This window comes from Electrophorus electricus, chromosome 20, assembly GCF_013358815.1.
Source record: "Electrophorus electricus isolate fEleEle1 chromosome 20, fEleEle1.pri, whole genome shotgun sequence".
NCBI classification, from domain to species: Eukaryota; Metazoa; Chordata; class Actinopteri; order Gymnotiformes; family Gymnotidae; genus Electrophorus; species Electrophorus electricus.
Window position 1 is genome coordinate 9,754,205 of NC_049554.1, and position 27,917 is coordinate 9,782,121.

The following is a 27,917-nucleotide window of genomic DNA, read 5'->3' on the forward strand; positions in this document are numbered from 1 at the left end:
AGGGTTTCAGTGTTCTTTATAGTTTGCATCAGGCATGATTGGAGCTACGTTAAGCCTAAAATGTGAACTGTCTCTTGAAACTTGAGGAGTGGATTTAGAAACATTAACCTGCATTATGTTATTATTTCAAAATTTCAACAGTTCATGTCTTATTTATTTAGGGGGAATTTGCAAATATCCAATTACTGCATTAAAATAGCCCTTTGGATAATCCTTCATCTGTCCTGCGGTTTTGTACCTCTTTTCCAGTAAATCCCAGTCCTTGACCAATGCGTTCAACGCCTTCGGTGAGACCTTCCGTTCCAGCAATGAGGATGAAGCCAAGGCAGAGACCATTCGAAACTTACGGAAGTCTTTCGCCAGCCTTTTCTCTGACTAGTGGAAAATTTGCAAGTCAGAGGTTGGCTGTGGACATAATTGGCGACAGCGTGTAATGGTCTGAGGTTAACTTCATGTAGCTGTATACATCGTACCCTCTTCCCAACTCAGCTGTAATATGTCTGGATGTCAGTAAGCAAATGGAGAGTGACGTACAGTGATTGTTCTGGCAAGATCTTGGTGTCTACATTATGTGGTTCGCACCAGTCTGAACAGTGCCATCTGTATGAGGAAGGAGGCTGTTCATATTCAGATGCATGTTCCAGAGGTTGAACCCCTGATGTGTGCTGAGGTGCCCCATTACCCTTTGATGTTGTAGCCTTATTGTGGAAATGTGTTTTTATTTACCCAAAGACAAATATCTGTGAGTAGCTTCTCATGTCTCTCGCACGCATTGTGTTTATCTAGATTACCTGTTGTAATTATTAGCCGATGAGATATTAGTTGAACAATACCTCGATGAGACCGTTTTACAGGCACTTTCCTATCCAAGTTTCCTACTGTACGAAATGCTTGGACTGGTCACTTTCCAATGCAGTGGTGGCGTTTCAGTGGAAGGCCCGGTGTCCTGTGTTGTGGCTTTGAATTAAGACCTTATCCACATGTTGAGTGCCCTGAAGTATCCTTACATATTGTATTGTACTGTATGTTCTGCATCTCAGGAGTTTTAAGTTGTAGTTCACTTATTTGTGGTGTCATATTGTTCATGTTGTGTTTCCTTTGTTCACAGTACCTCTGCATGACCCAGTGACAGTTGTTTTTTTTCTGTACAGGTGTCAATAAATATGTGGCACTTATTTGTAGTAATGTGTTTGTAGTTCTCATAGTATGTCTATTGTTTGTTCACTTATTCTACATGTGCACCAATAGTGACTGCTTATGTATTTGTAAGGGTTTTTTTTTTTATTAAGTGAAAGCATGTTTTGCTTCTCGTTATTGGATTATTGGGGTTATAATAGGACAAGTGCAGAGCAGATATCATTGGCTTGCTGCTCTGAACACAGTTTTATGATGTGTACTTGTAATGTGGCTTTGTTAATTTGCATACCTTGAAGATTCCTACTTTTAAAAAAGCAAGCAAACAAAAGAAAGAAGACCATAGCGGCTGGCTTATGACCTGGCAATGAAATATTTTTGTATAGGCAGTTGACTAACTCATTCTTAAATGAAATAGGCCTTCTGAAACAATGTGAATTACCAGTAGGTGGCACTGAGTGATTCTTATAGATATCTATATAGATATCTATATGAATCTGGTCAATCAAAGGAAGCAATGCATTGGTACATTATTCAGATTACTAAGATTGACATTAGAGAAGATTATGTGATTTCCCAACTATATCTCACTTTTGGTCTATGTGTTTAATTTTATTAGAACGTTTATAGTAACAGTGAACTATATTTCTTGCCAAGATCAATCAAATCCTAATATACCATGATGTATGGGTCTTCTGAATAAAAATAGAGGTCAGTTATAAAAGTGAAGATTTGTGCGAAAACACTAAATGTGACCTCTGTGGGTATAGGCTCACTGACCTTATTAAATGTGACTTTAGTAGTCAGGTTCATGCACAAGTACGGGTATAAGAATGGAATTTAGTGAACATGCTCTAAGTTACTGCAAAAAAAAAAAAAAAAGCTTTTCAAGATTTGACTCTGTGAAACTGATATAATATAGTCAGAAGGATTTTACTCTTGATGATTTTTAATTATTTTTACAAGTTGTCCATTGGTATTGCTGATTTGATTTTGTTTTTTGTGTTGCTTCTGTGTGTCTCTGCTTGAAGGATACCACAAATCTACTTCTCAGTTCTTTTCTTTTCTTTTCTAAACAACATTCCTTATCTTGTTTGGTAGGATTTTGGTGCACCATACAACAAAAAACTAAAAGAAATATACCCCTAATGGAAAAGTGCAATTGCATTCTTACCTAGGATTCTACAATACCTACAGATTTGATTAAATACAATAAATAGCTCTTTTGGACTTTTGTCAATATACTGCACAAGGATGCATTGGAATTTTGGAATATATAGACGAGATGTTTATAAACAGAATGAGCAGATATGTTTTCCCATAGACACTCTGTCACTGCTAAATGTTATGATTTTTTTGAGCTGCAAAAATAAAGTTCAAAGACCCTTCTTGGAGTGCTGACTAATAATAACTAATTTAGACTGGTAACTGAAAAGGCCCGACAATCCTCCAGCCAACAAAATCTAAAAACATTAAGGCTATTTCATAAGTGTAATTAATATATCATAATACATAGTTATGATCTCACCTACTGCAGGCCAGTGACTGACTGTAGCATACCTGGTGCTCTGTGCCACCTCAAATTCCACCTTACAGCTTTAGGCCTGTACCTATATTTTATAATTACCCATGTGTTTATACATTTGTAAGAAGTGTAGCTAACGCTTGCTTTGAGGTCAAAGACCAGTCGCTCGTAAAAAAAAAAAGTAATTAATTAAAAAAAAAAAAAAGACTTCGAGACCGATAAATATAAAAAATATTTTTAAAAAGTCCCGTTTTATTTCCGTTGTATGTCATTTTCCTTTGTTTCAGTAACCGAATGACCTTGAGCAGTAGTACACACAGTCCTAAATATATATAATTACGTGCTATTAAATTTTATTATTTTTCTAAATAGACTGCTTTAAGGTATTTTCTACTAGATTTTTTTCATTGTTTCAAGCAGTCTTTAACTTAAAATCATTAACTATGAGGGTGTGTGCACATCAAGGAGGGCACAGCAAGAGTAACTCCTCAATGCAGCCCACCACGCTTAGAAGTACATTATTTTTGCAACAGGCTTTTCCGCATCGCTCCATGTGACAAGAAGGTGTTCCAATGGGAGGGGAAACGCGCGCGAGAAAGCATGTCGCGAGCATCGGTCCCCTCGAAGTGACTGCAACTGCGCCTCAGAAACAAGAGCACCTGTCAGCGTCTCGTTATCCCCGCTCAGTAAATTTGGTTCTCTGAAGGTATCGGGCGTTTCTGTCAACACGGACAGGCAAAGGGAACAGTGTCATAAGGTGAATACTGAAGAAGAAAGTTTTGTGACGGTACAAGACACCAGCGAAAGAAGGATCGACATAAGTGTCACCGTTCAAGAAACAACTTCAGGTGAGTGCCGTTCAACGTTTCGTCTGCGTGTAGCGTCTGTGGTGTAAACCGTAATGAAGTTGCTCCAGAAGCCTCGGTCAGCCAGAGCAAGTCACCAAGTTCCGACGGAGCTGAAAAAAGGTGTACCCTTTGCTCCAGGTAATTGCAAAGCGTAAGATTTCCCCTTTTCCCTCCACGCCTACCCTATACCTATTTGAAAAACAATTTTGACTACGTTTAAAATATAGAAGTGCTAAATGATTGACGTTTCCATGATATAGCCGACTGTGTAACAGTAGTCGAGAGTTACTGCGATTAAGAATGTGGCGTAGTAAATGCACAAGTTAAAACTTTGTAACGTGCAAAAATGAGTGCTCGCTTGTCACAGCTAATCAATTCTGTGTGACTCAGCAGTTTATAGACCCTAACTGTGCAAGTAAATCATCTATGAGACATCACAAATAACAAATCAGTGAAAGTAGCTTGTCGAATTAAGCAATCTGTACGCGCTGCCTGCTTTTGAAGAGACAACCGTGTCATTAAACTGGCAAGACAGGTGCTGAGCCAAAATTTAAAACATTTCAATGCATATAAATGATGTGTAACTAATCCATAAGATTATTTCAAATAAATCTTACTTCGTTTCTAATGAGTTATTGTTATATAGAGTCTATGGTCCATCATTTATCATTTGATCCTACTATTCACATGGTAAGACCAGTTAGTTTAATTATTTTATAGATTTCTTATTTTGTGATTAACGTTAAATCACTGAAGTATTATACATTTTAAATTTCAACAATTTTATTGTTATATAGTCTATATAATTTGGCTGTAAATAAAATGCTCTGGTAATTACTTCATTTTTATCACTTTCAATAGAAAGATGCTAGTATTTTTTTTTACAGCACATTTCATGTAACTTTGGATTACTGCGTAATAGTAGGTGTGCATAGGAGACATTTTCCAATGACTGTTGTCTGTATTCTTGCTGTCACATACTTGCTTCCGAACATACCAGTCAAATTTACTGATGGGTAAGTTTTCTGCCACTGTCATGACATATAAAAAACATCCTAAGATAGGCAAAGGAAATGTCACATGGAACCTACAGATGATGATCTCAGCATGTATGATTTTTGGAGAAACTGGGCTAAAGACATTCTTAGATGTCCTGTTGTGAGGTTCAACCTTATGTTAGGAAGCACATGGCAGAAGTAGAATGATGAATTACAATTACACTTATAATTGATGAATTTGACTTTCGTTACAGAAGCCTAGTGCATTGCATGGGTTTGTGTGGGGGAGGGACTTATAAATCCTCAGAAGTAGTACGTATGTTCCCTATATCCTACACACAGACTTGTTACCTCTTATCGGTTTCTGATAAAGTGATGTGATATGATTATGCTGGGTCTACATTAAAGGTTGGTGAGCCTTGATAATAACTGCATCGTAATTCAAGCACCAAAGTCACTCTCTTGTGACAGTCACTAACAAGAACTAAGTTGAGTTGTCTGCCATATGCTATTTAGGGAAATTACTAAATAACCTATGACATTTTTGAATTGTGAAATCAGCAGGGGAAGAACTAGTTTGGGGCACTAGCTTTGGTGAATTTTGGATTATGCTTTGTTAATATATCAGAGGTCATTTTTATGTTCACATGGAAGCACATAAAGTGTTCTTTATCTGTATAGACAGGAAGTTGAATGGATATGAATTTACATATTTTATGTAGCCAATAAAGGGTTTTTTTTGCTTCTTCTCATAAAAGTAATATTTATGCTGGCAATGACGTTTTATTATATCTCTAAAGATGTCAAACTTTAAATTCATATTAGTTGTGTAATTCTTAGCTTGTAAATTAGTTTGTACACATGGTTGTGTGTATTCACATAAGTTCATGAAATATAAGTGCGTGTGTGTGTAAATGTGTTTCAAAAGCAATGAGATGGTCTAGAGTGAAAAGAGTGACGCTGTTTGGCATGAGATCGTCTGACCAGTTATATAATTGACATACTATGTGACGGACTTTGTTCTGTTGTCATAAATGTAAGATGCAGTGATATGAGCAAAGCCCTGTTTACATTGTGCCTCTGTATATTCTGTGTTGAGTTTTCTACATTACAGAGGCGCTGTTTGTAATGGCACACTAAGAATGGAGATTACTTGTGTTGGCTAAAGACAGGACTTGACAAATATGGTATTTTCTTTGAATTTTTAAAAACATGCCAGCTAAAGATCAGCATGTGGGTGGGTGTCACTTGCACTGTTTGTTTTAACAAAGTGTGGCCTTGAAGGCTTCTTGATGCGGTTATGGTGCAAACCTTTAAACACCCCCTCCCCCCATTTTTGCTGTCCCCGCATGGTTTACACCAGGAGCAACAGTTTTGCAACAGCAAAGCCATGCTAACAATATCAGAAGTGCCTTGGAAGCTGTCATAAGAGAGTGCCAGCAAAGTGGTCATTCTCGGTTGCAGTTGTGGTGACCCCTGCACTGAAATGTCTTTTGTCTGCTGAAACAGCTCCTGCTTCCCTGTCTGCACAGCTTGATCGCTTGCCAGTCAGCGGAATTAGACATTCTGGTACAGGGCTGACGCTGAGCAGCTGTGGGAGGTCAGCAGGACCTGTGGCACGAGCAATGCAGAATATGCTGTCACCTCAGTTTGTGATGTTTGTACCATAAAAGGTTTCACATTTGGGTTAGCATGTAGGGGAACTGGTTTTCCCGCAGGTTCTTGCATCAAAGGGTTCAGCCTGACACCAGGGTCCCAATCCCAGGCCAAACTGAAGGGTTCATATGAAGCGTCCATTTGAAAGGTCCACATACCCTCAAATGGTTCATTCGAAGCTTTTCTTGAAAGAGCGTTCATTCCTGTTTGTACTAGTATTGATAGTTATTTTATAGGGTAGTGGTTGGTTTCCAACCCCTCGAAACTGAAGATGTTACTAGGAACCTACATCAGACATCAAGCAAAAAAATAGCACCTCGTCTTCGGAGAAACCGCAGCTGTTTTGCTGGCTTTGGATGAAACTGCGATATCTGCTGCTCCTAACACATCAGAAAAAGACACCCCCCCTCCACCCCCTTATTGTTTTCCTTTGATGCAGCATGCCCTCCATGCTGGAGCCTCTTCGCCCCAAGGTGCTGTCTTACCCAGGCCGATATGTTTCGATCAATCCCTGTACACTGCTGGTCAGGGTATGCACTGCAAAGGTTAGATTTGGGTCCTTACTGAAACTGCTGTGATGGCTGAAATGCAATTGAGCATGCTCTCAGGAGTCATACGATGAGTCTCATGAAATTATGTCACTGTACCTTTCAAAACAATAAAACTATATATATATATATATATATATATATATTTTTTTTTTTTTTTTTTTTTTTTAAAGTGAGAAAACGTCTGAGCTGACTATTAACCTCAGGATATCCACTGGCTCTTTTGAGGTTTTCAAAATCAATTGAAGCAGCAAGTAAATAAAGCATGCTAGCCTTGCAAAGGTGTAGTGTAAGTAATGACTTGGTCACAGTCCTCAGAGCCTGCGCTTGCGCACAAAGTTGAAGTTTCAAGAAGTGTCTCTCAGACTGTCTTTCCCTGTGGTGAATCGCCTCTAAGAATGTCTGCCCCGGTGGTGTGTGGTTTTTATTTTTGCATAGGCTCATTTGTGAGTTTTTGCATGGCAGAAGCTGATAGAACATGCACACCTCTAAGTTGAACGTAATAAGTAAAGATCAGGCATTCGGTTAGAGTGTGAGTGTCTGAGTGTGAGTGTGTGTGTGTGAGAGAGTGCGTGTGATGAGCCCATTGTAATGCAGCATTGAGCCCATTGTAATACTTCATGGTCATATGGAGAGGGAAGACCTGACCTTTTTTGATTTGGAAACATAAAAGTATACATGTGTTTAATAGTACTGTCAACCTGGATGCTTGAGTTGAGTCTCCCAGAACATTTTCATAGTTAAGAGGGCCATATCACTGTAACTTTTTAAAAATGTTTGTGTTTTCTTGAGGTTTCTGGATTTTCTACAAGAGGTAGTGAGAAATATTGGAAGTTATTTATAAGAAAAGAGGAACTATTTTTACAACCTTCAGGAACCTTGTGTGTAGAACATAACTGCATTTATTAGTGTATTGCACAGTATTTTTGAACATACTCTGCTTATATGCATATGCATAAGTAATCAGTATTGACACCATGTATGATCGTAGAAGTAACAGGTTACCAGTGGCTTTATCTTTACAAGGATATCACTGAGACTTACCAGAATGCGTGACATATCAAGTAATACACATTGTGTGTGTAAGATTAAAGATTTTGTTGAGGGTTTTTGTGTTCAGTATCTACAGTATCCACAAGGTTTAACGAGCATTGTCTAATTCACTCAGCGAGCTGTCTTTTCTCAAAGAACTCACCCCAGCACTAGGCTTCAGTCATCATGAGAATCCCCACCACTTCCCTGCCTGCTCCCTTCTTCCTGCCCACCTCTAGGAACAGGGAAGACCCCTCCTCTCCCTCGCTGAGGCCCAGGCCATGCTGCAGCATTGCAGGGGCCTTGACACAGTGAAGGCACACCCCTTCCTGATCCGGTGAGGAAGCACAACGAGGTTCTCAGGAGAGCCATCAGCCATTAACTCATGCCTATTAAAAGCAATTGGAGGAAAGTTCGTGTCCTCAGATATTGTGCAAGGTCAAATTCCCAAGGAACTGCACAATAACGATCTTGGCACCTCAGACACTTGCTAAAATTGATGCTTGTTGCCGGTCCAATTTACCATTAGGGTCTCCCAAGAATGTTATGGTAAACGATTCGAGCATTTGTGCTCAGCATCCGGCCTAAACCATGTGCTTGCGTATCTCCTAATGTTCTCTCCAGGGGTATGGATGGAGGCCATGAGCTCATGATGAGTCATTTACTGCCCCTGTGGAGGACTGGGCCATGTGCTTGAGTGCGTGCGCCACATGTGTGTGCATCCCTGTGTGCAGCTTGTCTGTGAAGATACTTTGTAGTTGCTGACTATTAGACAAATGGCTCGGCAAGTTTTAACTGCATTCAGTTTTCAGACTGACTGTGCTGTTTGAATTTACCAGTGACAGAACCTCTGATTGTTCATTTTTTAAGCATGTTATGCTATCCATTTGTCCATAAAGCTATGCTGAAGGTTGCAATAGCTTTTTTTAGTGTTTCAGAACATATGACAAAAGAAATAATATAAAAAATGTCTCCCAGAGTTGGGTTCTGAGTGGGGTATCCACATACTACCTGAAGGGTCACTGCATACCAAATATCATGTGAATATCCATCAAAAATGGAGTATATCATTAATCAAATTGCTTAATATTGTCAGATGGAAAAACCATAAAGCAATCGTTGATACACATAGCTCATCTCAGAGTTTTCAACCTACAAAATGAACATGTCATAAATACTCATAAGTGCCTAGTACTTTCTTTAGGATTCGTAATCATTTGGTAAATACAGGATCATGATCTCTAGTGTAAACGGTCAGCCTAAAATGCAATAAAATCAAAACACAAGTAAAAGTGAAAAATGCCAAATTATTCCTTTTAAGGTCAGTTCCCTTTTGAGGCATTAAAAATGACCAGTCATTATTTCTGTGATCTATAGGGAGAAAAAATTCAGGAACTGTACTGACAGTATTGCAGCTACGTTCATGCCAGCGTTAATATATAAAATTATCCAGAGGAAAAAGTGCTCATGCCAGTATGCTTTCTCTAAAGAGAAGTGGAACCATGATGGCTCTAAGCTAGACTGAAGCAACAGGAAGTCATCTGGCTAGCCTAACACTTCACACAGGGCCACATGATAGTTAGCTGTCTGCATTTTGCTGAGGCCATGTGTGAAAATTCGGGGGGGGGGGGGGGGGGGGGGGGGGGGGGTGGGGAGGAGGGCAGAGGGAGAGGTTTAAAATTCCAGTTCCTGTTAAATTTGTCATAACCACAGAAATAGTCACTTGCTTGCCCGTTCGCCAAAGTCAAAAGTTCAGTGAATACCACCTTGTCGTAACAAAAAAACAATTCAGGGTGAAGACCAGGGTTTGGGGGGTGAGTGCCTTTTTTTAAATGCTTGTCACATGGTTTATCATATGTTAGATTTGTAATATTGCTCATGCTTGTTGTGGTCTGTAAATTGGTAGTGGTACCTCAGATACTACCTCAGATATGGGTTATCTCTGTTTAAGTGTTGGTAATGACACTTTACGTCAACTTTTTTTAAAGACTTTGTACTCCTCTCAGAACATCTAATGGAAATTACTTTTACTTAGTGAATGAATGAAACAAATGAAAAATCCTTAAACAGAGTCCATTATTTGAAAGCAGTCATTATTGTGCATTTACCATATAATCATATAATAGCATATAATACTGTTTGCCAGGCTATTCTACCACAGCTTCAGGAATTAGGTTTATAGTTTTTATAGTCAGTTCAAGGTCCAACAAAGATCCTGCTAGATCCCCTTTGAAATGATTACTTACGTTTTGAAAACTCTAATCTGCCTGATTTGATCTTTCATATTAATATTTCATATTAAATAAAGTAAGCAAATAAATTAAATATTAAATAAATTAAGTAAGCAAACAGACAAAGCATGAGCCTATAGTAGAGCGTAACGATTTATTTCTGTGTAACGATTTATGTCTCCATCATGCTGAGAGAGAGTTTAAGAGCAATGTTCCTACCGCACTGTTCAGCTCATCGTGTGTCTCTGAACAGACAACTAAATGGGCATGGCATTAAGACATACTCTTATGAGTATTTGTTAGCTCCTATGGGGCTGGCCATTTCTTCATCCTACTCCATTTCACTGACTTAAACTTTGAGTCACTTGAGCCCAGGGAACATTTAAAGGGACATTTCACCTAAAAATCTGATTTTCATATTCTTGCTTAACTGATATGCTGAGAAGAAATGTTTTTATTCACTACACGCTTACCAAGATAGAAAATGATTTGGTTCCTCATTTTGATACTGTAAACTCATCAAAATGCATCATCTATGTTTTTTCCAACAGTTACCAATATGAGTAAAAAAGTGAAAACATGATTTTTATTTTTTAGATATTCGATTTTTAAAAGTAAAGTACGTATAGTATAGTATAGTAAAGTACGTATAATATTTTGGAATCATGCTAACCTGCTTAAATCCAGACTTAGAAGAATGTAGCTGTTCAATGTAGCTGTTCAAAGTATATTATTCAGCAGCTACACTGAATTATTCTACACTGAACAAATTTTTTAAAAATGTTATATATATGAGTGAGTGTCTCAGCCCACTGTCAGCTCTGTGGCGTGTACGGAATTAATGACAGACAAATCAGCTAATGTTTCATCTAATGCTAGGATAGTTTCTCCACACCCTTAATCAAGCATCTATGTAGAGAATGGATGCTAAAACTGAGAATTTTTGTAGGACTTCCCCATTGCGCATGGGCTTTTTCAAAGTATTTCAAGACATTTGCAGTCAGTCAGACCAAAAATCAGCTGCCACGCCATGCTAGACAAATCCATGCCACGTTTGTTCAGAGTCTGGGCTCCAGCCTGTATAAAATAATTGTTGCATCAAAGTGGTAAATGTGCTGCTTAGTGAATTCAGTAGTAGTTGTGTGGGTGGCGAGACATATTGGCTGTCTAGGCTAGGTCTCGTGGTGAGTGGGCTCTGTTTAGACAGTGGCACGGGGGTAGGGTTTGCTGGCAGTCACAGTGGTACTGGGGTCAGGAAGTCATATTTTCTCCTTTCTTCAGCTCTCTGTACTAAAAGCCTCAAGGTCATGTCCTTTTCCAGTGCAAGTGTTGCATTGACATGCATGTTGCAGTTTTCTAAAAAAAAATTCCTTTTTTTTTTTCTTTACAGATCTAAAGATATTCAAAAACAATGTACCAAAAAATTCTACTGTTATGCTACTATGATCTGGTGTCATAGTTTATTTACCACTATTAGCTTTGATAGTAGCATTAGACTTAAATCACTTAAGGACAAGTGATTTCCAAATCGGCAACACAGCATTTCTGTCTGTCAGTCTCTGGCTAAAAGCCAAATGCTGTAAATGTAAGTGATATTTCTTGATCTCTAAAACCAATTTAGGTGTTTCTTCATGCATTTCACATTTTGTCTGGAGTTAATTTCTCCCACCAAGAAAGCGGTGTGAGTGTTTATCTTATTGTCTACCAACATGTGCATTCCTGTGCTGAGAAAGGTGAGCATGCCTTGGCCGTTGCGCCGCGTTATCACTTAAAAATCCCCCAAGGAAGGCGAAGCTGTCTCTCTTTGTGGGCTTATCAGCAGCGCGGTCTCCGATGAATGTGGTGATGCCATTGAATGTTGCCAGACAGGTTCTCCTTGTGCGCTCACTGCTGACGGTTGTCACTCTTCAAGAACCTGGGAAACATTTGTCAAAGGTAGCATAATCCTCAGCACATTGCAGCTCTGCTTCTCCCCAGTTGTGAGTTATGACACACTGACAGGTGGGTAAGAGAGCTTTTTTGTGTGAATTTTCTTTTTTAAGGTAATTTGCCCCTGGAATCTCAGACAGGTTATCTAAGATATCTGGCTTTTCCTGCTGTGGACTACATGTAAGATAATAATTTGTCAGTTAAATCGACTATAGTGATTCCCTACTCCTCTTTTTAATAAGTGTCATGCAAATGCACCATTGCAGAAAGTTTTTTCAATGGTTTCTAGATCTTAATTATGGGCTATAAATATGTGATATTGGATGCTTGGGAGAGATGAAACTTCAAATGCACTTTTTTGTTGTTGTTTCACTGTTTTTCCCTTTGGCTTGGCCATTGCTGTGCTTAGGAAATTTTGATGGAAAACATGATGTTCTTGTTGCAATACTGTCCCTGTGGAAAGGATTTCACATTACATTGTGTGAGCAACTCCTTCCCTTCGCTTTCTCACATGAACAGCTCTGCACAGAAAACTGTCCCTAGCTTCTCTCCCTTATTTGAAGGACACCCAACCATATAAACAACCATGTGTGGAACTGCCCATGTACTCGAAGACACCAGAAACACCTGAAAAATATTGCATTATTGGCACGTGACAAAAATGTCATAAATACTGCACTAAGCCCTATGCGTAGGTTTAAAAATGCCGTGAAGCAGAACGCCATGCTGCCTGCCTGGGCTCCTCAGTACACTGCAAGACCAAACTTGATGATGACAGAGCAGCCGTGTCCATTAAGGGTTGGTCTGCACGGCATCCTTTTCTTCCTACGCGCTGCATTAACTTTGATGGCTTGTTGAGTGCCGTTCTTGCTCCATCTGCCAGGTTGCCGTGGGCAAAAGTGTTGTCCAATAGGCAACAAAGTCAAACTGGGGCGACCTCTTTGGCATCCTGCTCCATCACTTTGGGTGTTTCACATCATTATGTAACCAAGAATAAAAGAGCATTTAAGTGTTGTGCATTCAACAGACTTATTTCCATTCATTCTTTATATTGTGTAGGGAAGGTTTTTAAGGTTTTATCATATGCATCATGTGACCATACTTGTCATGGGACAGGTTTGTGGTTCCAAAAATGTGATGACTGGGGACATGAACTGGTGAGAAAGCAGAGAAGTGATGCCTCAACAAAACCAAAACTTCTGGCATTACTTGTTTCTTTGCCTTTCCAATTGGAGCAAAAGTCCTCCCACAAGAAAATGTGTTTACCACAGTCCACAGTGGACAGGCTAGGGACATAGAGTTGTGGGTATACTAAGAATAAAGACTGGAGCTGTGTACCTCTTCTCACCGCTTGCATGAAGACAATTGGCAGGTCATTTTTAGGAGATTCCCATTCATTCATTCACATTCCATTCAGGGAAATAATAAGCCACTGAGCAGAGGATGTTTGCCGCATAAGGGTATTTTGGGAAAGTCATTGGGCACCTTGTCAACTATTTAGCTATTTTTAGAATATTTAGTGGGCACTGTTGGAGTTCGACACCTGTACATGTTCTCATCAGACCTCCCTGCATTCATCCAACCCCTTATATTGGGTTTCACAATATCCTTAAAAATAAATTCCTGTGTAGATAAAATTACGTTCAGGAGGAAGTTTTAATCAACCTTTTCTCAGTCCCAGGTGGGAATACACATTTCCACCTTAACAAGTGGCCTTGGTTATGTAAAATCTTGCTGGTTGCAGGGAGGTCAATATAGAGTTGGGGTACGATAAGACTTAAGTAAGTTCGTTGATGTGCTCGCCAAGTCAGGGCTAAGTTTATAATCAGCCACATCTCTGTACCTGAGAATGCACACTGGAGTTGTGCTGTATATTTAGAACAGTATAATTCTACATTACTTTCATGGCAAAGAGCTGGTTTTCCTGCTCTCTAGTAAAACAATGCCCACCACAGGTTTCAAAATAATAGATAAATAGGGAGACCAAGGTAGAATATCTCCCATATTTCTAAAAAACGCTGTGAAAAATGAAAGGTCATTTTTTGAACCAGTCCATGGACATTTATAGACCTAGACTGCTGCTTAGCCAATGAACATGTAGACGCATAACATATTTGTGATAAAGACGAGAAGTTTTTCTCATTCAAATTTGTGTTTATTTTTATCTTCATTAACAGGTGCATCAAATTACCCTGCGGCAAACCCGCAGTGCCAATTTTACTTGGCACTTTACTAAGGAATTCTCCTAAGTAGAAAGTTGGTTGTTTTTGTTTTTTCGGTGAACTAATCATGTGGTTAAATATGTTAACGAAACCAAAAGAACCACTCCTTGCTTTTTGACATATAGTAATTGCATATAAATTCTTTGCAGTAATTTGCTTGTTTGTAAAGTTGTCTTCATGTTGACATTATTTTCTTGACACAGGTTCTGTGTTTCTGATTTTGACTGATTTTAGATTGCTTCTTGATGTGTTGTCTCACACTTTGACAGTGTTGTCTGCACAGAATAATTGTGCTGAAGTTTATACAGAGAGAGCAAGAGAAAGTGAGAAAGTGAGAGATGTAGTGTTGGTGTAATGTCCTGGCCTCACTGGCAGTCCTGCTGCTTCTATGACCAGTAACAAGACCCTGGAGAGCAGCAATAATCTTGGGCAATTTCATGCTGTTCTCTGGATGATCTTCCTTTGACATAATGGTAGATGCTAAGTTAGTTAGCCATTTGAGAATGGCTTAGTTCCCCTACATGAATTGCTGCAGGCTGTTTGATGTTTGGTATCTCTTAGCTGTTATGGAGTGAAGCATTGGCTGTTTAGCACATTTCCAATTTAGGCTTAATTGTATGCAATAGTTCCTGACAACCCTAGAAAAACAAGCATAAGTTGCCTTGGGAACAGTCTTGTTTGCAGGGTCAGGCACAACCAGTTGGGTTCCTTGGGTGAGGTCACAACCTCTTGCCTTGTCCTAAAGCTGCTTCTCTCCTTTACGCACAGACATGGTGGACACACAGACGCTTTCCTGGGCCACTGGATTCAACCTGAGCTCTCTGGACCTGGATGGGCTCGATGACAGCTCACACTCTCTGGACATGAAGCCATTCTCTACTCTGGACTACGCAACAATCGCGGCATCTGAGTACACACCCAGCCCGTCCCAGATTGAGGCAGCACACACAATGGACCTGACACACATGTACAGCTACAGAGCTCAGGAAAGCAGCTACAGACTCCAGGAGCTCCACTACAGAGGCCAAGACAATTACAGGGTGCCAGAGAGCAGCTACAGGAATCAGGACAGCAGCTACAGGACTCAGGAGAATGGCTACAGAGTACAAGAAACCCAGAGTATGCTTTTCTGTTCATAGATAATTGTGCTTTATCACTCACAGGACTGGTTTTCCAGACATACTCTTGGAATAATCGACAGAGCCACTGGCCATTCACTTCTAAAAACAAGTTTGAGTTTAGGATTAAGCTAAATTGGAAGCAAATGTCAATAGTTAATCCTATATTTTAGAAGTTACCATTAAAAATGTCATACAAAGTAGGAATACCCAAAACATGATGTTTTAACCTAAAAAGTTTATATTCAGACATGGTAAAAGGTATGTTTTTCTTCATAGTATGAATATGGATTCATAACTCATAAATACACAAGTTTGTTTAAAAGTGCATTTATACAGAAATAAATCACAGTACCATTTCTACCCATTTATTTTCATCTCTACACAATGTGAGGCTGCTTACAGCGTTTTAAATGCAGGTGGGATTTTATACTTGTCATATTTTCTAATACTGCATGTTGTTTTGATTTCCTTCAGGTTCAATTAAAGTTGAGCCAGAATCCCCACCACAGTATGCAGAAAACAGCATGCCCAAAGTCCACGAAGACCCCTCCACCTCTGTGCTGAACATCGAGTGTCGCGTGTGCGGAGACAAGGCCTCGGGCTTCCACTACGGAGTCCACGCCTGTGAAGGCTGCAAGGTACCTTTAAATACCACTTCCTGAAAAATCACTCGCATTATAGCTGATCACAGGCAAACGCCACAGACCATACTTCCTCATGAGTGAATTTGAACGCACGTTATGGTGTTTTATCATTGTTTTATATACCATCGCATTATGGCTTGGTGTTATTATGGTCTGCAAGAGCTGGCATTGCTTTCTGAACGTATAAATGGATGGCTCATGTGCACAATTTACAAGGGAACTGGCCAGACATGGTGATAAATGTATGGTTCAAGTTTAAACTTGAGCTAATTTTTATTATGGAACTTCCTATGGCGACGAACTTTGAGTATCTAGCTAACTCTTTAACTTTAGCTTTATTTGCATGCCCAAAAAGCACAAACTCCATCTTGTCATTCAGATAAATTCAGTTTCAGTTTGCTCTCAGACACCCTCATAGATGAGGTCAAAAGGTGTCTGGCTATCTTTCCTCTGTCTGTCACTTGAACCACAAAAGCACATGTGAGTTTCCACCAAAAGAAATAAATGCAGGCAGAAAGTTGTATCTGAATAAGAATAATCAAGTGAGTGGGTGACCCAGACACTTCAGATGTATTTCCATCCTACACACTCTAGACATAGTGCTTTTAGAAGAAGGCAGGTGGGTAGGTGGTTTTGATGTTACACCTTAAATAAATTAAACAGCTCACCACCATCAGTCTGTGGAATTACCCAATTTCTCAACAGAGCAACATAAAAGACAGGTTCATAACCATGAAGTAAGATAATCCCTCTAAAAAAATGCAAAACATGTGTCTAGCCATGTGACTTTTTCTTAGAACTGGATGACTGAAATGGGATGTTTCAATTGAAACAACACAGTGCATCCATATCTGGCACACCCTAGTAGTGTCAAAGTATGTTAATATACTGTTGTCGTTCTGCCACATTAAACAACAATGCCTGAACCGAGGTTCAGCCAACCAGGTTAATACATGAATTGTTCCAAAATACAAAAGCCATTTTTGGGTGGAGTGCTATTCGCCCCAACATCCTATTTCTATTTATAGTCAAAAATGCTACTAAAATTAACAGTAAAGTCATCAAGGGGTACAGAACATACATGGAAAACATCCTCTCAGTTTTATAATGCTTCTTCCATATACGTACACTGCTTATGCTGACTGATGTACTACTGTCAGTAAATGAGAACCATTGAAACAGAAATGGCCTAAAATGAATAAAATGCATTTAAAGAATAGTTCTCTCCTGGGCATTTGAAATAAATTAAAAATGCTGCCTTTGTTTGCTAATTAGATTATTGACAGTACAAATTTGTAGCTTCTGTTTTCATGAATTTTATGTGTGGAATTTTAAGTTAGAATATGCTAATATCAGACTGTTTTTATTTTATTGTAATTATTGTTCAACTACTGTTCTTTCTTTCTGGTAAATATAAATAATCCATGGGATACATTTATCTGGGCTTATTAATGACAAGATAATGAGAGAATGATAAAAGAGACTATTGAGATCTTTTTTTCTGCCCAAAGTCCAATCTAGGCAATACTACTGTGTCCCGATGGTGTGTTGTATAGATAAGCCTTGTCTAACCTAATCTTCTGGTGAGTAATGATTTTTCAGCTGACATAAGGTCTGTAACCAAATGTCTCCTGACCACATAGTGGAGCCTGTAAGTAGCTTAGAAAGCACAACCACAGAAATGGTACCCATTAAATCAGAAGCAAAAGACTGGTAGCATTTATTAAATGTCATTTAAATTGCCCTCATATGGTACTCGAGTGTTGAAGGTCATGAGCCAAAATGTGTCTGTACTGGACTATTATTAACAAAGGTGCTAACTGTGCTAAAATTAGCAAAGTTTGAAACTTGCTTTCAAGTTCTGAGTTACTGAAAAGCAGTACACGTTGTGTATACGAGCACCCTATGGTTGGGTCTGCATTCCAGTTGTGCTATAAACCAACTATTGATGGGAGTCTTTGGGGAAACACAGCTGGCTTTTCTTCAGTGGGGCAGTGCACTGGGCACAGTCTCTCTGATTTTTATACTAACATACTAGTTGATTATGGCACAGGTAAAGTTGTGTAATTGTAGCTCTTCTCCAAATGAGTGGCACTTTGAACCTTCGGTGAGGGATCATCTAGTTCAAATCTTGACAATGCCACATCCGTCTGTGACCAGGAGTCCAAGAAAGTATAGCAGAGCCTGGCCTGGGTCTCATCTCACTCTCCCTCTACCAACCAGTGCAGTACTAGCTGCCAACTCAGGTCACGTATACCAAGTGGGACAATTGCTTCTCTCCTCCAAGCATGTTCATCTGCCCTATGATGCTACGTGAGCACCAGAACAACGTTGAGATCATCTGACTTCCTTTACGTACCGTGAAGTAATGACACCCATCCACCCCCCCCCCCCTTTTTTTTTGCCCGCAGGGATTCTTCCGTCGTACCATTCGGCTAAAGCTGGTCTATGATCACTGCGACCTGCACTGCCGCATTCACAAGAAGAGCCGCAACAAATGCCAGTACTGCCGTTTCCAGAAGTGCCTGATGGTGGGCATGTCGCACAATGGTGAGGTGCTGCTCTCATCAGCTGTTGCCCTTTCTGCGCAGCTAGTTTCCATTCAAAGGATAGCAACACTTTTTTTTTTCTTTCCGTGGGCTGATGCATCCCTAGTGACATGTCGGTGTCTCTTCTGGCCGTAGCCTGGGAAAGACCCTGCTGAGAAATCTATTTCCGCCCGTGCTGTCTGAGGTAGACACTCTACGTATGGCTCCTCCCCCAAGGCAGCAGCAGTACCTTCGGTCTGCTCACTTTGTTTCCTCTTTGTGGTCTCCAGCTGCATTGTACATTGCATAGTCAGAACATGCAGAATGCTGAGAAACAGCTTCCCTCGAAATGGAGCCACATTCGCACCTTGCAGTCAGACAGACCTATCATGGTATCGTTGATCATCAGCTAGTTCTAGCCAAAAGCTTGGAGGGTTAGACGTGCTGTGTTCTTCCTATGTACTTTGTGCTTAATAGGTTTATTGTAGGCCTTCCTGTGTCAAAAGTGTAATAAATAACAGACAGCTTACCTGAATTGTTTGTTTACTTTCATCCAGGGTATCTTGTGGTCTGAAGAACCCTGCCACGCCCCCCCCCCCCCCCCCCCCCCCCCCCCCCCCCCCCCACACACCCCAAGAATAAAGGAACAAAACAATAATTAAGAAAAATTAACAGCCCAAAATTCTAGCCTGATGACAGCAGGGAGGAAGCAAGATGCAAGTGCGGGAAAGGAGTGAATAGAATATAGAATAAAGGAACAAAATAAAAAGAACACAAAAGAGAGTTGGCTAAATATAACGGCATCAGAAAATCGCTGGCAGTAAGATTTGGGGTGCTGAGGTGCAGCAGAATGGCAGCAATGCTCAGGGCGTCTCGCTGAACAGTCGGCCAGCAATGCACAGCACAAGACGAATGTACCAGTGGACTTTATATAAAGGGGAGAAACAAAGGTGCAATATAGGTACTGGTTACATATGATTAATAATCAGATGATTGAGAGTAGGTCAGGTGTGTGTGTGAGCATGTGTGTGTGTGAGCGTGTGTGTGTGAGCGTGTATCCCTCTGCCATGGTGCCTGACACACTGACATCTAGAAGCTTTGGTATGTAGTGAATGTGATGCCATTACTTGGCAGATTACAAATATTCACTTAATGAGAGATGATCAAATTCCATGGACCTGCAGTTTACAATATCATTGCCACTTTACACCTGGTTATGAAAACATATCCCTAGTAGAGCAGCCACTTACATGATTTTGTATTGTACTTAGCAGAACCTATATGCAGACTGTTTTCTTAAAATTTCTCACTCATTTCATCTCCATCTAAAAATTATGAGGATAACAACAATTTCATGTGTCATTAATCTCCATTTCATTAAGATAACAGAGAAATGTTTCTATCATTCTGAGGTGAGCAGACATGGTGCGCAGCATACAATCATTCCTTGATCATTGATTAACGTCTCTGGCATTTATGCTAAAACCTGAGCTACAGAGACAAGCTTGAACATTTTTGAAGGGGATTTTTTTTCTACCATCCTGTATGTTTGTTTGCACAGGTAGCACAATAGGAGGCACTTTTGAATTTAGTTTTTCCTTCAGGCACAACCAATCCACTCACGAACGTGTTAAGTTCGCTGAGCTCTTGAAAGCGTAGCAGCTTATTACAGGCGGAGCCGTCCAAGCGTCAGGGTCATCCGAGTTTGTTGCCATCAGGCTTCTCCCTGTCATTGGCTGTCTTAATTTTCCCTCCCCCTTTCCTTACAGGCTCTCCCTTACTCTTGTTCTCAGCTAGGCCACGGAGGTTGCACAAAATCCCATCAGGCTTTCTCTCCCAACCCCACCCCCCAACCCTTTTTTTTTTATCAATGATTCATGAAGGCCCGGCCCCTGTAGCCTTAAATACGCCGTGTCACGGCACCTGGCTCCCTGCCAAGACGTACAGTAGGAGCAGGGTGTGGGAGGAGGCTTGTGCAGGTTTACAAAAGGTGTGATGGCAACGACAGACCCCCATTAATCAAAACCTGCAACAAGCCGGGGCACATGTAGAGGGGAAAAAAAGTTAGACTTCCTTCTCTTAAATATGGTAGATAGGTTTGAAGGTTTGTTGGCTTAAAGGCTTGTCACTTGATGCTTCACGCGTCATTTTCTACCCCCAAGTCAAATACTGAAACCAAATGTGGGTGAGGACCCAAATTACCAGGTTGTGATGTGTGCCAAGCATGTGCAGTCCTTGTTTGCACATGTAATGAGTGGTTAACTGTGTAGAGAACCCTTTAAAAACATAATTCATCATTTTATGATGAATAATATTATTATTTGTTAAGTAACTGCAATAACAGATTACTTTTATCCAAAATTTATTCAAACGTTAATCATACGAAACCTTAATCACGCGAAACCTTCCTCCTAAATTCCTCCTAAATCTCAACAACATAAGGAGAAATCAAATCACTAATGGTTGTGTCAGTGTGAGATGGTAGCATTTCTTTCATTAAGTTACAGTGACATCACCTTCAACTCCATTTAGTTCATGAATAATATGGCTAGGTGACAAGAAATTATGACCTTTTCTTGCCTTTGAACATATCGGTCAGCCCACACCCAGACTAAATGGGTGCATGAGTTCCAGTGCCTGTGACATGACCAGGCAGAGATTACTAGAGATTGCTGAGGCATTGTGTTGGCCAGAGGGTTTTATTACATGCCGTATAAACCTGGTGCTGATAATGTGTCACCATGTAACCATGTGATCCATCATGGCCTCTGCTCAATGGTGATATCCTTAAGACAGTTCAGTCTTCATTTCGCTTAGTCTCAGTTTTAGGAAAGATGAATGATATGGATCCATATAGATATGCATTTCACTCATCAAAATTAATTCTTTGAATTAACTCAACAGTCATTCTCAGCTGAAAACAAATTTATCTTGGTCCAGGAAATGGAAGCCGCTAACAGATCACATTGACATTTGGCAACATACACACTAAAAAAACAAATCTTTTTTTTTTCTCATCCCACCCACTTATCCCCAGGGTGTACATGTTAGCATTGACCAAGTAGATGGTGGATTTGGGGGATTCTGGGGAGGTTCTGACTTTTCTTGGCCTGTCCTCTTTTTTCCCCAAGCCATCCGGTTTGGCCGCATGCCCCAGGCGGAGAAGGAGAAGCTCTTGGCGGAGTTCTCTGCTGACATGGACCACATGCACCCAGAGGCAGCCGACCTGAGGTCCCTGGCCAAGCATCTCTACGAGTCTTATCTAAAGAACTTCCCGCTGACCAAAGCCAAGGCCAGGGCTATCCTCTCAGGGAAGACCAATGATAACGCAGTGAGTTGGAGTTTTGTTTGTTTGTGTGGGGTTTTTTTTTTGGCTGAACCTCTCCATACTATGATTTCCTGTGAACAGAATATGCCCAAAACTTGATGTTGCTTGAGCCATCTTTAAAATGGGGGAAAAAGGATAACTTGAATAACTTTGAAAGTGATTCCTCAGTCACTGGCTAGTATTCAGCATGTGGGCACAGGTCTGCTTGCAGGTATGCAGGTATGTCAGTGGTTATGCACACTAGTTATCTGAGCACATCACAGAGAACAGTCTAGGGCAACGTGCACTTTGGCAGATAGAAAGCAGAAATTCAGGTTTCTAATGTGTCATTCTTCTGACTGCAAGTTTGCATACTCCAATCCCTGTGTTTTGTTTTTGAGTTATGAGTTCCGTTAGCAACCAAATGACCATGCTACCTGGAGTTAAGGATATGGAACCTTAGAACCTTACACTGTAATTTGAAATTCCAGTTCCTTAATTTTAATATATTGAAGATTTTATGTGAAGGCAGGCCATGATGTAAAGGGTCATGAAAGTTATGATGCCTTGAGGATACAAAACAAAAAAATTTGGTTTTATGTGTCGTACAGTTTTGTCTATCTTTTATTTATTTATTTTTTAACTATATTATTATTTTCTTCTCTTTTAGTATGATATTAGTACAAAATTTTCCATTTTAAATTAGGGCATTCTACACCGAACAATCCACACTTCAGATTTTATACACAGTAAATGTGAACATACAGCACAAATGTGGAATAAAAATATTGCTTCATGCTTTTCCATCAAGAGATATGACCAAGGCTGTAGGCTACTTGTTTTGACTAGCATGGACTAAGATATGGGCTGGATGATAATGAACATCTGGTTGCCTCCAGAACATGACAATATTTATGAAGGCACAGGCCACAGAATTGTAACGCTATCAACCTTATGAGGAAAAATACAGAAAACTTTTGCTGCAATGCCAGAACATGTTCTTGCCAATGTATTTCCAAACAGTAGGCGTCGCTTGATTGAGCACTCACTGAAGAAAAACGGCTTATGTTATAACAGACTCCAACATAAATCCATTTATCTTTTTAGGACAATTGCTAATTCACTTTTATTTGCTTTCTATTAAAAATATGGGCATGTCAGTTCCTGCAAGAACTTATGCAACATGGTCGACCCAAAGGTGGTTGACTTAAGATGAAATATGTCACCTTGGGATTTCCCCTGTCCGAATATTTTTTTTTTGTCCTAATACAATAGTATCCTCCCAGGGTGGTTTGTCTAGAATTGGGGATGTCATTTTAACAACTGACCTTCTCCTTGGACATGGCTAGCTGTTTCAAATTTTAATTTAAACCTCTCAGTGTTTGCTAGGGAAAGATGCAGGATGGGCTTAAAGTCCAGTAAAATCCCAGTGTCAGGCCTACCACGCAATAGTATTAAGTAATAAGTACCTAAAGATTTATCCAAGCAAATCACAAAAGCTGCCATTCAAAATTATTTTACATTTAAAATTCATGTACATATTTAGATTTTTAATAAGACTTTAAAAAATTGTTCCATTCCGCTATTAAATAAAAGTCATTTAGCAATGTGTCACTATTTAAAAAAAAGAAATAAGTTTTTTCTGAATTAGGCTTCTGAAAAAATAGCCTCCTATCTGCATTCTTATTGCAGTCTTCAGGATCACCTGACAAAGTTTTCTTTTAAAAAAAATGGCAGAAGCAAAATCATTTTTTCATGCCTGAATTTTAAGGGGAATTTTTAAGGTTAAAGTCATTATGTTCTTTGCAGGAGGTCATATCGCAAAGGTAATGCTATTATTCCACATAGTCTATATAGCCAAGACTTCTGAAAGCAAAACTGTAAGGACAAATTCGATTCTCGGAATTTTAACTCCTTAAATTCAATTTCGAGTTTGTTGAAATGTCTATGCATTATTAAATTATTTTTAATTAGAATGATTGTGCATTTGACACCACATTGTAATAATGACAGTATAATAAATTATTAAGAATTAAGATTATAATGTTAAGAGAAGGACCAGTATTGCATAATAATATATAGCAGTATGGAATATACTGTAGAATGAGATGTAAAGGCTGATAATGCATTGCAAACTGTGCAAATGTCTGGGTAATGGGAAAGACCAGAGAATCTTTCTGTTCAAACGTCAAATCAAATCAAATTTATTTATATAGTGCTTTTTACAATGGATGTTGTCACAAAGCAATTTTACAAATGTCCAAGTCCCAGTGAGCAAGGGCAACAGTGGCAAGGAAAAACTAGAGTATGAGGAAGAAACCTTGAGAAGAACCAAGACTCACGGGGGGACCCGTCCCCCTCTGGCCGACATCAGTCACCACAATAGTAACTATTTTAAGAGAAAAATAAATAAATAAATACTAAAAGGAAAAAACAAGCAATTCATGTCTAGTCTGGTGTTCTAGAAGTCCTAGTCTTGTCCCGATGGTGTGCATGTGTCCGAAACCCATCCCGCAAGAGAACATCCATCAAGGGCAACAGAGAAGTAGTTGGCTTAGATGGAGGTGTGGTGGCATACAGCATGGGACATCAGGGGTGGTGGGAGTAGCCATGGCAGCTGAGATGGGTTGAGGCTCAGTAACATCATGACATCAGGGGTTGGTGTACCTCGGCAGAAAGAGAGAATAAATTATTAGACATGTTCAGGTACAAGAGTGTGTAAGTTAGGGAAGTATAATGTGCAAAGATGGGCTCCAGCAGATCTAGCTATGGCAGCACAGCTAAAATGATAGAGCCAGAAAGAAACACAGGCATGAGGACACCCTGGAACATCAGCACTCCGCTGCTCTCAGTCAACAAACTTGAGGTGAAGTAACAGCATCATAAAAGTTTACCATAACTCTCAATGCCCATTGAGCCCCAGATCTAGACCTTTACCTAAGATGGGAAATGGTTAATAAAATGCCCGACTGTACAGATAGGTTTTCAGCATAGCCTTAAATATTGAGACTGTGTCTGAGTCTCATTCACAGGAAGGTTATTCCATAGTGTGGGAGCTTTATAGGAAAAGGCTCTGCCCCCTGCAGTAGATTTTCTTATTCTTGGTACTGGTAAAGAGCCTGCACTTCTGATGTAAGCAGACATTGTGGATCGTAATGCACTAGTTTTCTAAGGTACTGTGGGCCAAGACCATTCAGTGCTTTGTAGATCATTAGAGGTGTTTTATTATCAATACAAAATTTTACTGGGAGCCAATGTAAAGTATCTAAAATAGGAGTAATGTAATCCAGATAGCAAGCACACACTGCTAGTTGTTGAATAAACCCTGTGCTTTCCACACCTGTTCTGTTTTGTGTGTTAACCAGCCTTCCTTTCTGTTCACCACACGAGCAATATTTGACTTCATTACTTGACCATTTCTGTGCCTGGCACACCCAGCCATTAATGCATGCCGCTCTACACTCCCTCCAACAGCCCTTCGTCATCCACGATATGAAATCTCTGCTGGAGGGTCAGCAGTTCATCAACTGCTGCCATCTGCCCCATCAGGGGCAGCAGCGGGAGAGCACGGGCGCCACACTAACGGAGCTTCAGCGGGAGGTGGAGCTGCGCTTCTTCCACAGCTGCCAGTCGCGCTCGGCTGAAGCGGTCAGCGAGGTCACCGAGTTCGCCAAGAGCATCCCAGGCTTCAGCATCCTTGACCTGAACGATCAGGTGACGCTGCTGAAGTATGGTGTCATAGAGGTGCTCAGCATCATGATGGCCCCGTTGATGAACAAGGATGGCACACTCATCTCCTATGGCCAGATCTTCATGACACGCGAGTTTCTCAAGAGCCTGCGAAAGCCCTTCAGTGACATGATGGAGCCCAAGTTCGAGTTCTCCGTCAAGTTCAACATGCTGGAGCTTGACGACAGCGACATGGCGCTCTTCCTCGCCGTCATCATCCTCAGTGGAGGTTGGTCGTGTCATACAGGGTTCTATAACATTACCATGACACTGTTATTATTTATTTATTGCTTCAAGTAAATTGGGTTAACAAAACCAACAAACACCACCTATGTTGGCCATGACCTTCTTGGATTGCAATTTAAGGAATAAATGCTTTTAGTTAGCACTGAATGGAGTGTTACTCAATAACTGTAGTTGCTTAATGTCACATGATGACAATGAAGCAAAATCGCATGACAGTCAGAGCTGAGAAAGTGCAGCGGTCAGTCCAGACATGCTGATTTATGTTCTACTGGAGCAGACATGGAGCAGACATGTGACCAAGCATGTAGTATCAACAATGACAGCAAAATGTTGTCAGTGTAGTTTAGTGAGTCTTCAGACATTTGGTTTATTTTCAGCTCAGTGTTTTTAACATTGGCTGCCATTAGCCAGGGCTAGCGAAAGGTTTCAAAATATTTTGTCAGCAGTGCAGGTGCCAGTTTTCTAGTAATTTATCATATTTAAAAATATATCTGATATTTAGTCTAATCTACATCATGAGTGCCTCATGTCCATATTTTTACCTTGTAACATTGTTATATGACATGAGCAAGTGGATTTGAATTGCATATGAGCCAGACAAAAGCGGAATTGGTAGATGTGGTTGACTCTGAACAAAATGGCTTAAGAACAACATGGTTATCATTTAGTTTTACTGGTCACATTTTGTAACCAATGTCTTAACCTTGAACTTTGATTATTCAGACTGAGATGTGCACTTCAAGGACAAAAAAACATTGATCAAACAATGGAAATGGGTTTGAAAGGTGACCGAGTAATCGTGTGGAAACATAAATGTCTCTGTGTGTTTTAATTACAGTTGGGCTATATGACTTTTAATTACAGTTGGGCTATATGAATATGGCTTTGTAATAATAGCAGTGATTTGGTTTTATAAATGGCATGTAGGAACTACAATGAATGTGTATAATTACAACAGTTCAAGTTTTAGTAAAAATGTTGTGAATTAATTTGTTTGATGAATTATATAACTAATGTGGATCAGTCAGTTTATATATTATTTGACTTCCAAGTCACTAATATATGACTTATGGCTCGATAAATCCATTGCACATTTAGAACACCTACACACGTAACCTCTCTCCTGGTTTCCATAGATCGCCCAGGCCTACTGAATGTGAAGCCCATTGAAGAGCTGCAGGAGAATGTGCTCCACTCTCTTGAGCTGCACCTCAAGACAAACCACCCTGACTCCCTGCACCTGTTTGCCAAAGTCCTGCAGAAGATGACGGACCTCCGTCAACTTGTCACGCACCATGTTCAGGTGATCCAGCTGCTGAAGGAGTCAGAGGTCGACCTGTGTTTACATCCGCTCCTGCAGGAGATCATGAGGGACTTGTACTAGCTCCCAGCTCCGTCAGGACAGCAGCCATCACGCTTTGTTTCTGCTGTGGAGCTAAGAGTGGTGGTGTTCCCCTATCCACTGTCACTCCCCTCTGTGACAGAACCAAGTCTTCACTGACAGTGAGAGAGCTTAGTTTCTGCTATTTGGTAGTGACATTGGATAGTGCTGGATAGAGAATGTGGCTTTCTGTATTTTACTGGGTTTTAAAAAAAAACACACATTTTCAGTGTGAGCAAACCTGCCAGAACACCTAGATGTATGAATTGAAAATTTCAGTATAGTGCAGTATAGCTTAATTCATATTAATGATTGCAGCCACTGATGTGTAAAGTTTGTTAAACAGAGATGGAGAGTTTTAAAATATATTAATGAAGATGTGATACTTTTGTTAAAGACCAAATAAACTAATATGATCTAAATTTGTCTTAATTTCTTTTCTGACATGAACTGATTGAAGTAACTCTGAGTAGGTAAATGTAAACTGTGACAGTTTTGTACATAAATGAGTCTTTTTTGCAGTTTTCTTCATTCTGAATATGGAATCATATTTCAAAGCTTTACTTTTTTTTTTTATTCTAAAATACAAGAAAAGGTTTGTAAATATAGTAAAACACTGACAGCCTCTGTGGGGTTTGTCATACCTGCTTAGCATTGGAAATTTTTGGTAATGTATGATGTGTAAATAAATATTTTCAATATATGATGATTGCCCCAGTTCTGACTTTGATTGGCATCTGTGCAAGATGTCACATGTCTTCATAAATCCACCTTCTCACTTCCTATGTTTTTTCTTTAAAAGCTTCCTACCGAAACTTATTGCTGGCAGAGTACACAC

At 39.9% G+C, this 27,917-nt stretch overlaps 2 protein-coding genes across 4 annotated transcripts in view; both read left to right on the forward strand.

Moving 5' to 3' along the window:
• The window catches only part of syn2b (synapsin IIb), a 57,835-nt gene extending 55,313 nt beyond the window's left edge, over nucleotides 1-2,522 (forward strand). Inside the window, exon 13 of the mRNA XM_027029333.2 lies at nucleotides 250-2,522. Coding sequence (XP_026885134.2) covers nucleotides 250-379 — 130 coding nt within the window. The 3' untranslated portion in view covers nucleotides 380-2,522. The remainder of the gene's footprint in view (nucleotides 1-249) is intronic.
• Nucleotides 2,523-3,250: 728 nt separating this feature from the next.
• Nucleotides 3,251-27,785, forward strand: pparg (peroxisome proliferator-activated receptor gamma). 3 transcript variants are annotated; one of them, XM_027029336.2, is made up of 7 exons: nucleotides 3,251-3,507; nucleotides 14,892-15,242; nucleotides 15,719-15,882; nucleotides 18,300-18,438; nucleotides 21,548-21,747; nucleotides 25,198-25,681; nucleotides 26,835-27,785. In XM_027029336.2, the coding sequence occupies exons 2-7, from the start codon at nucleotides 14,894-14,896 to the stop codon at nucleotides 27,080-27,082; spliced, it is 1,584 nt and encodes a 527-aa protein (XP_026885137.2). In that variant the 5' UTR covers nucleotides 3,251-3,507; nucleotides 14,892-14,893; the 3' UTR covers nucleotides 27,083-27,785. The 3 variants fall into 3 exon arrangements, with proteins under 3 accessions (XP_026885137.2, XP_026885138.2, XP_026885136.2); XM_027029337.2 differs by lacking the exon at nucleotides 3,251-3,507 and adding an exon at nucleotides 3,590-3,645; XM_027029335.2 differs by lacking the exon at nucleotides 3,251-3,507 and adding an exon at nucleotides 9,469-9,555.
• Nucleotides 27,786-27,917: the final 132 nt, after the last annotated feature.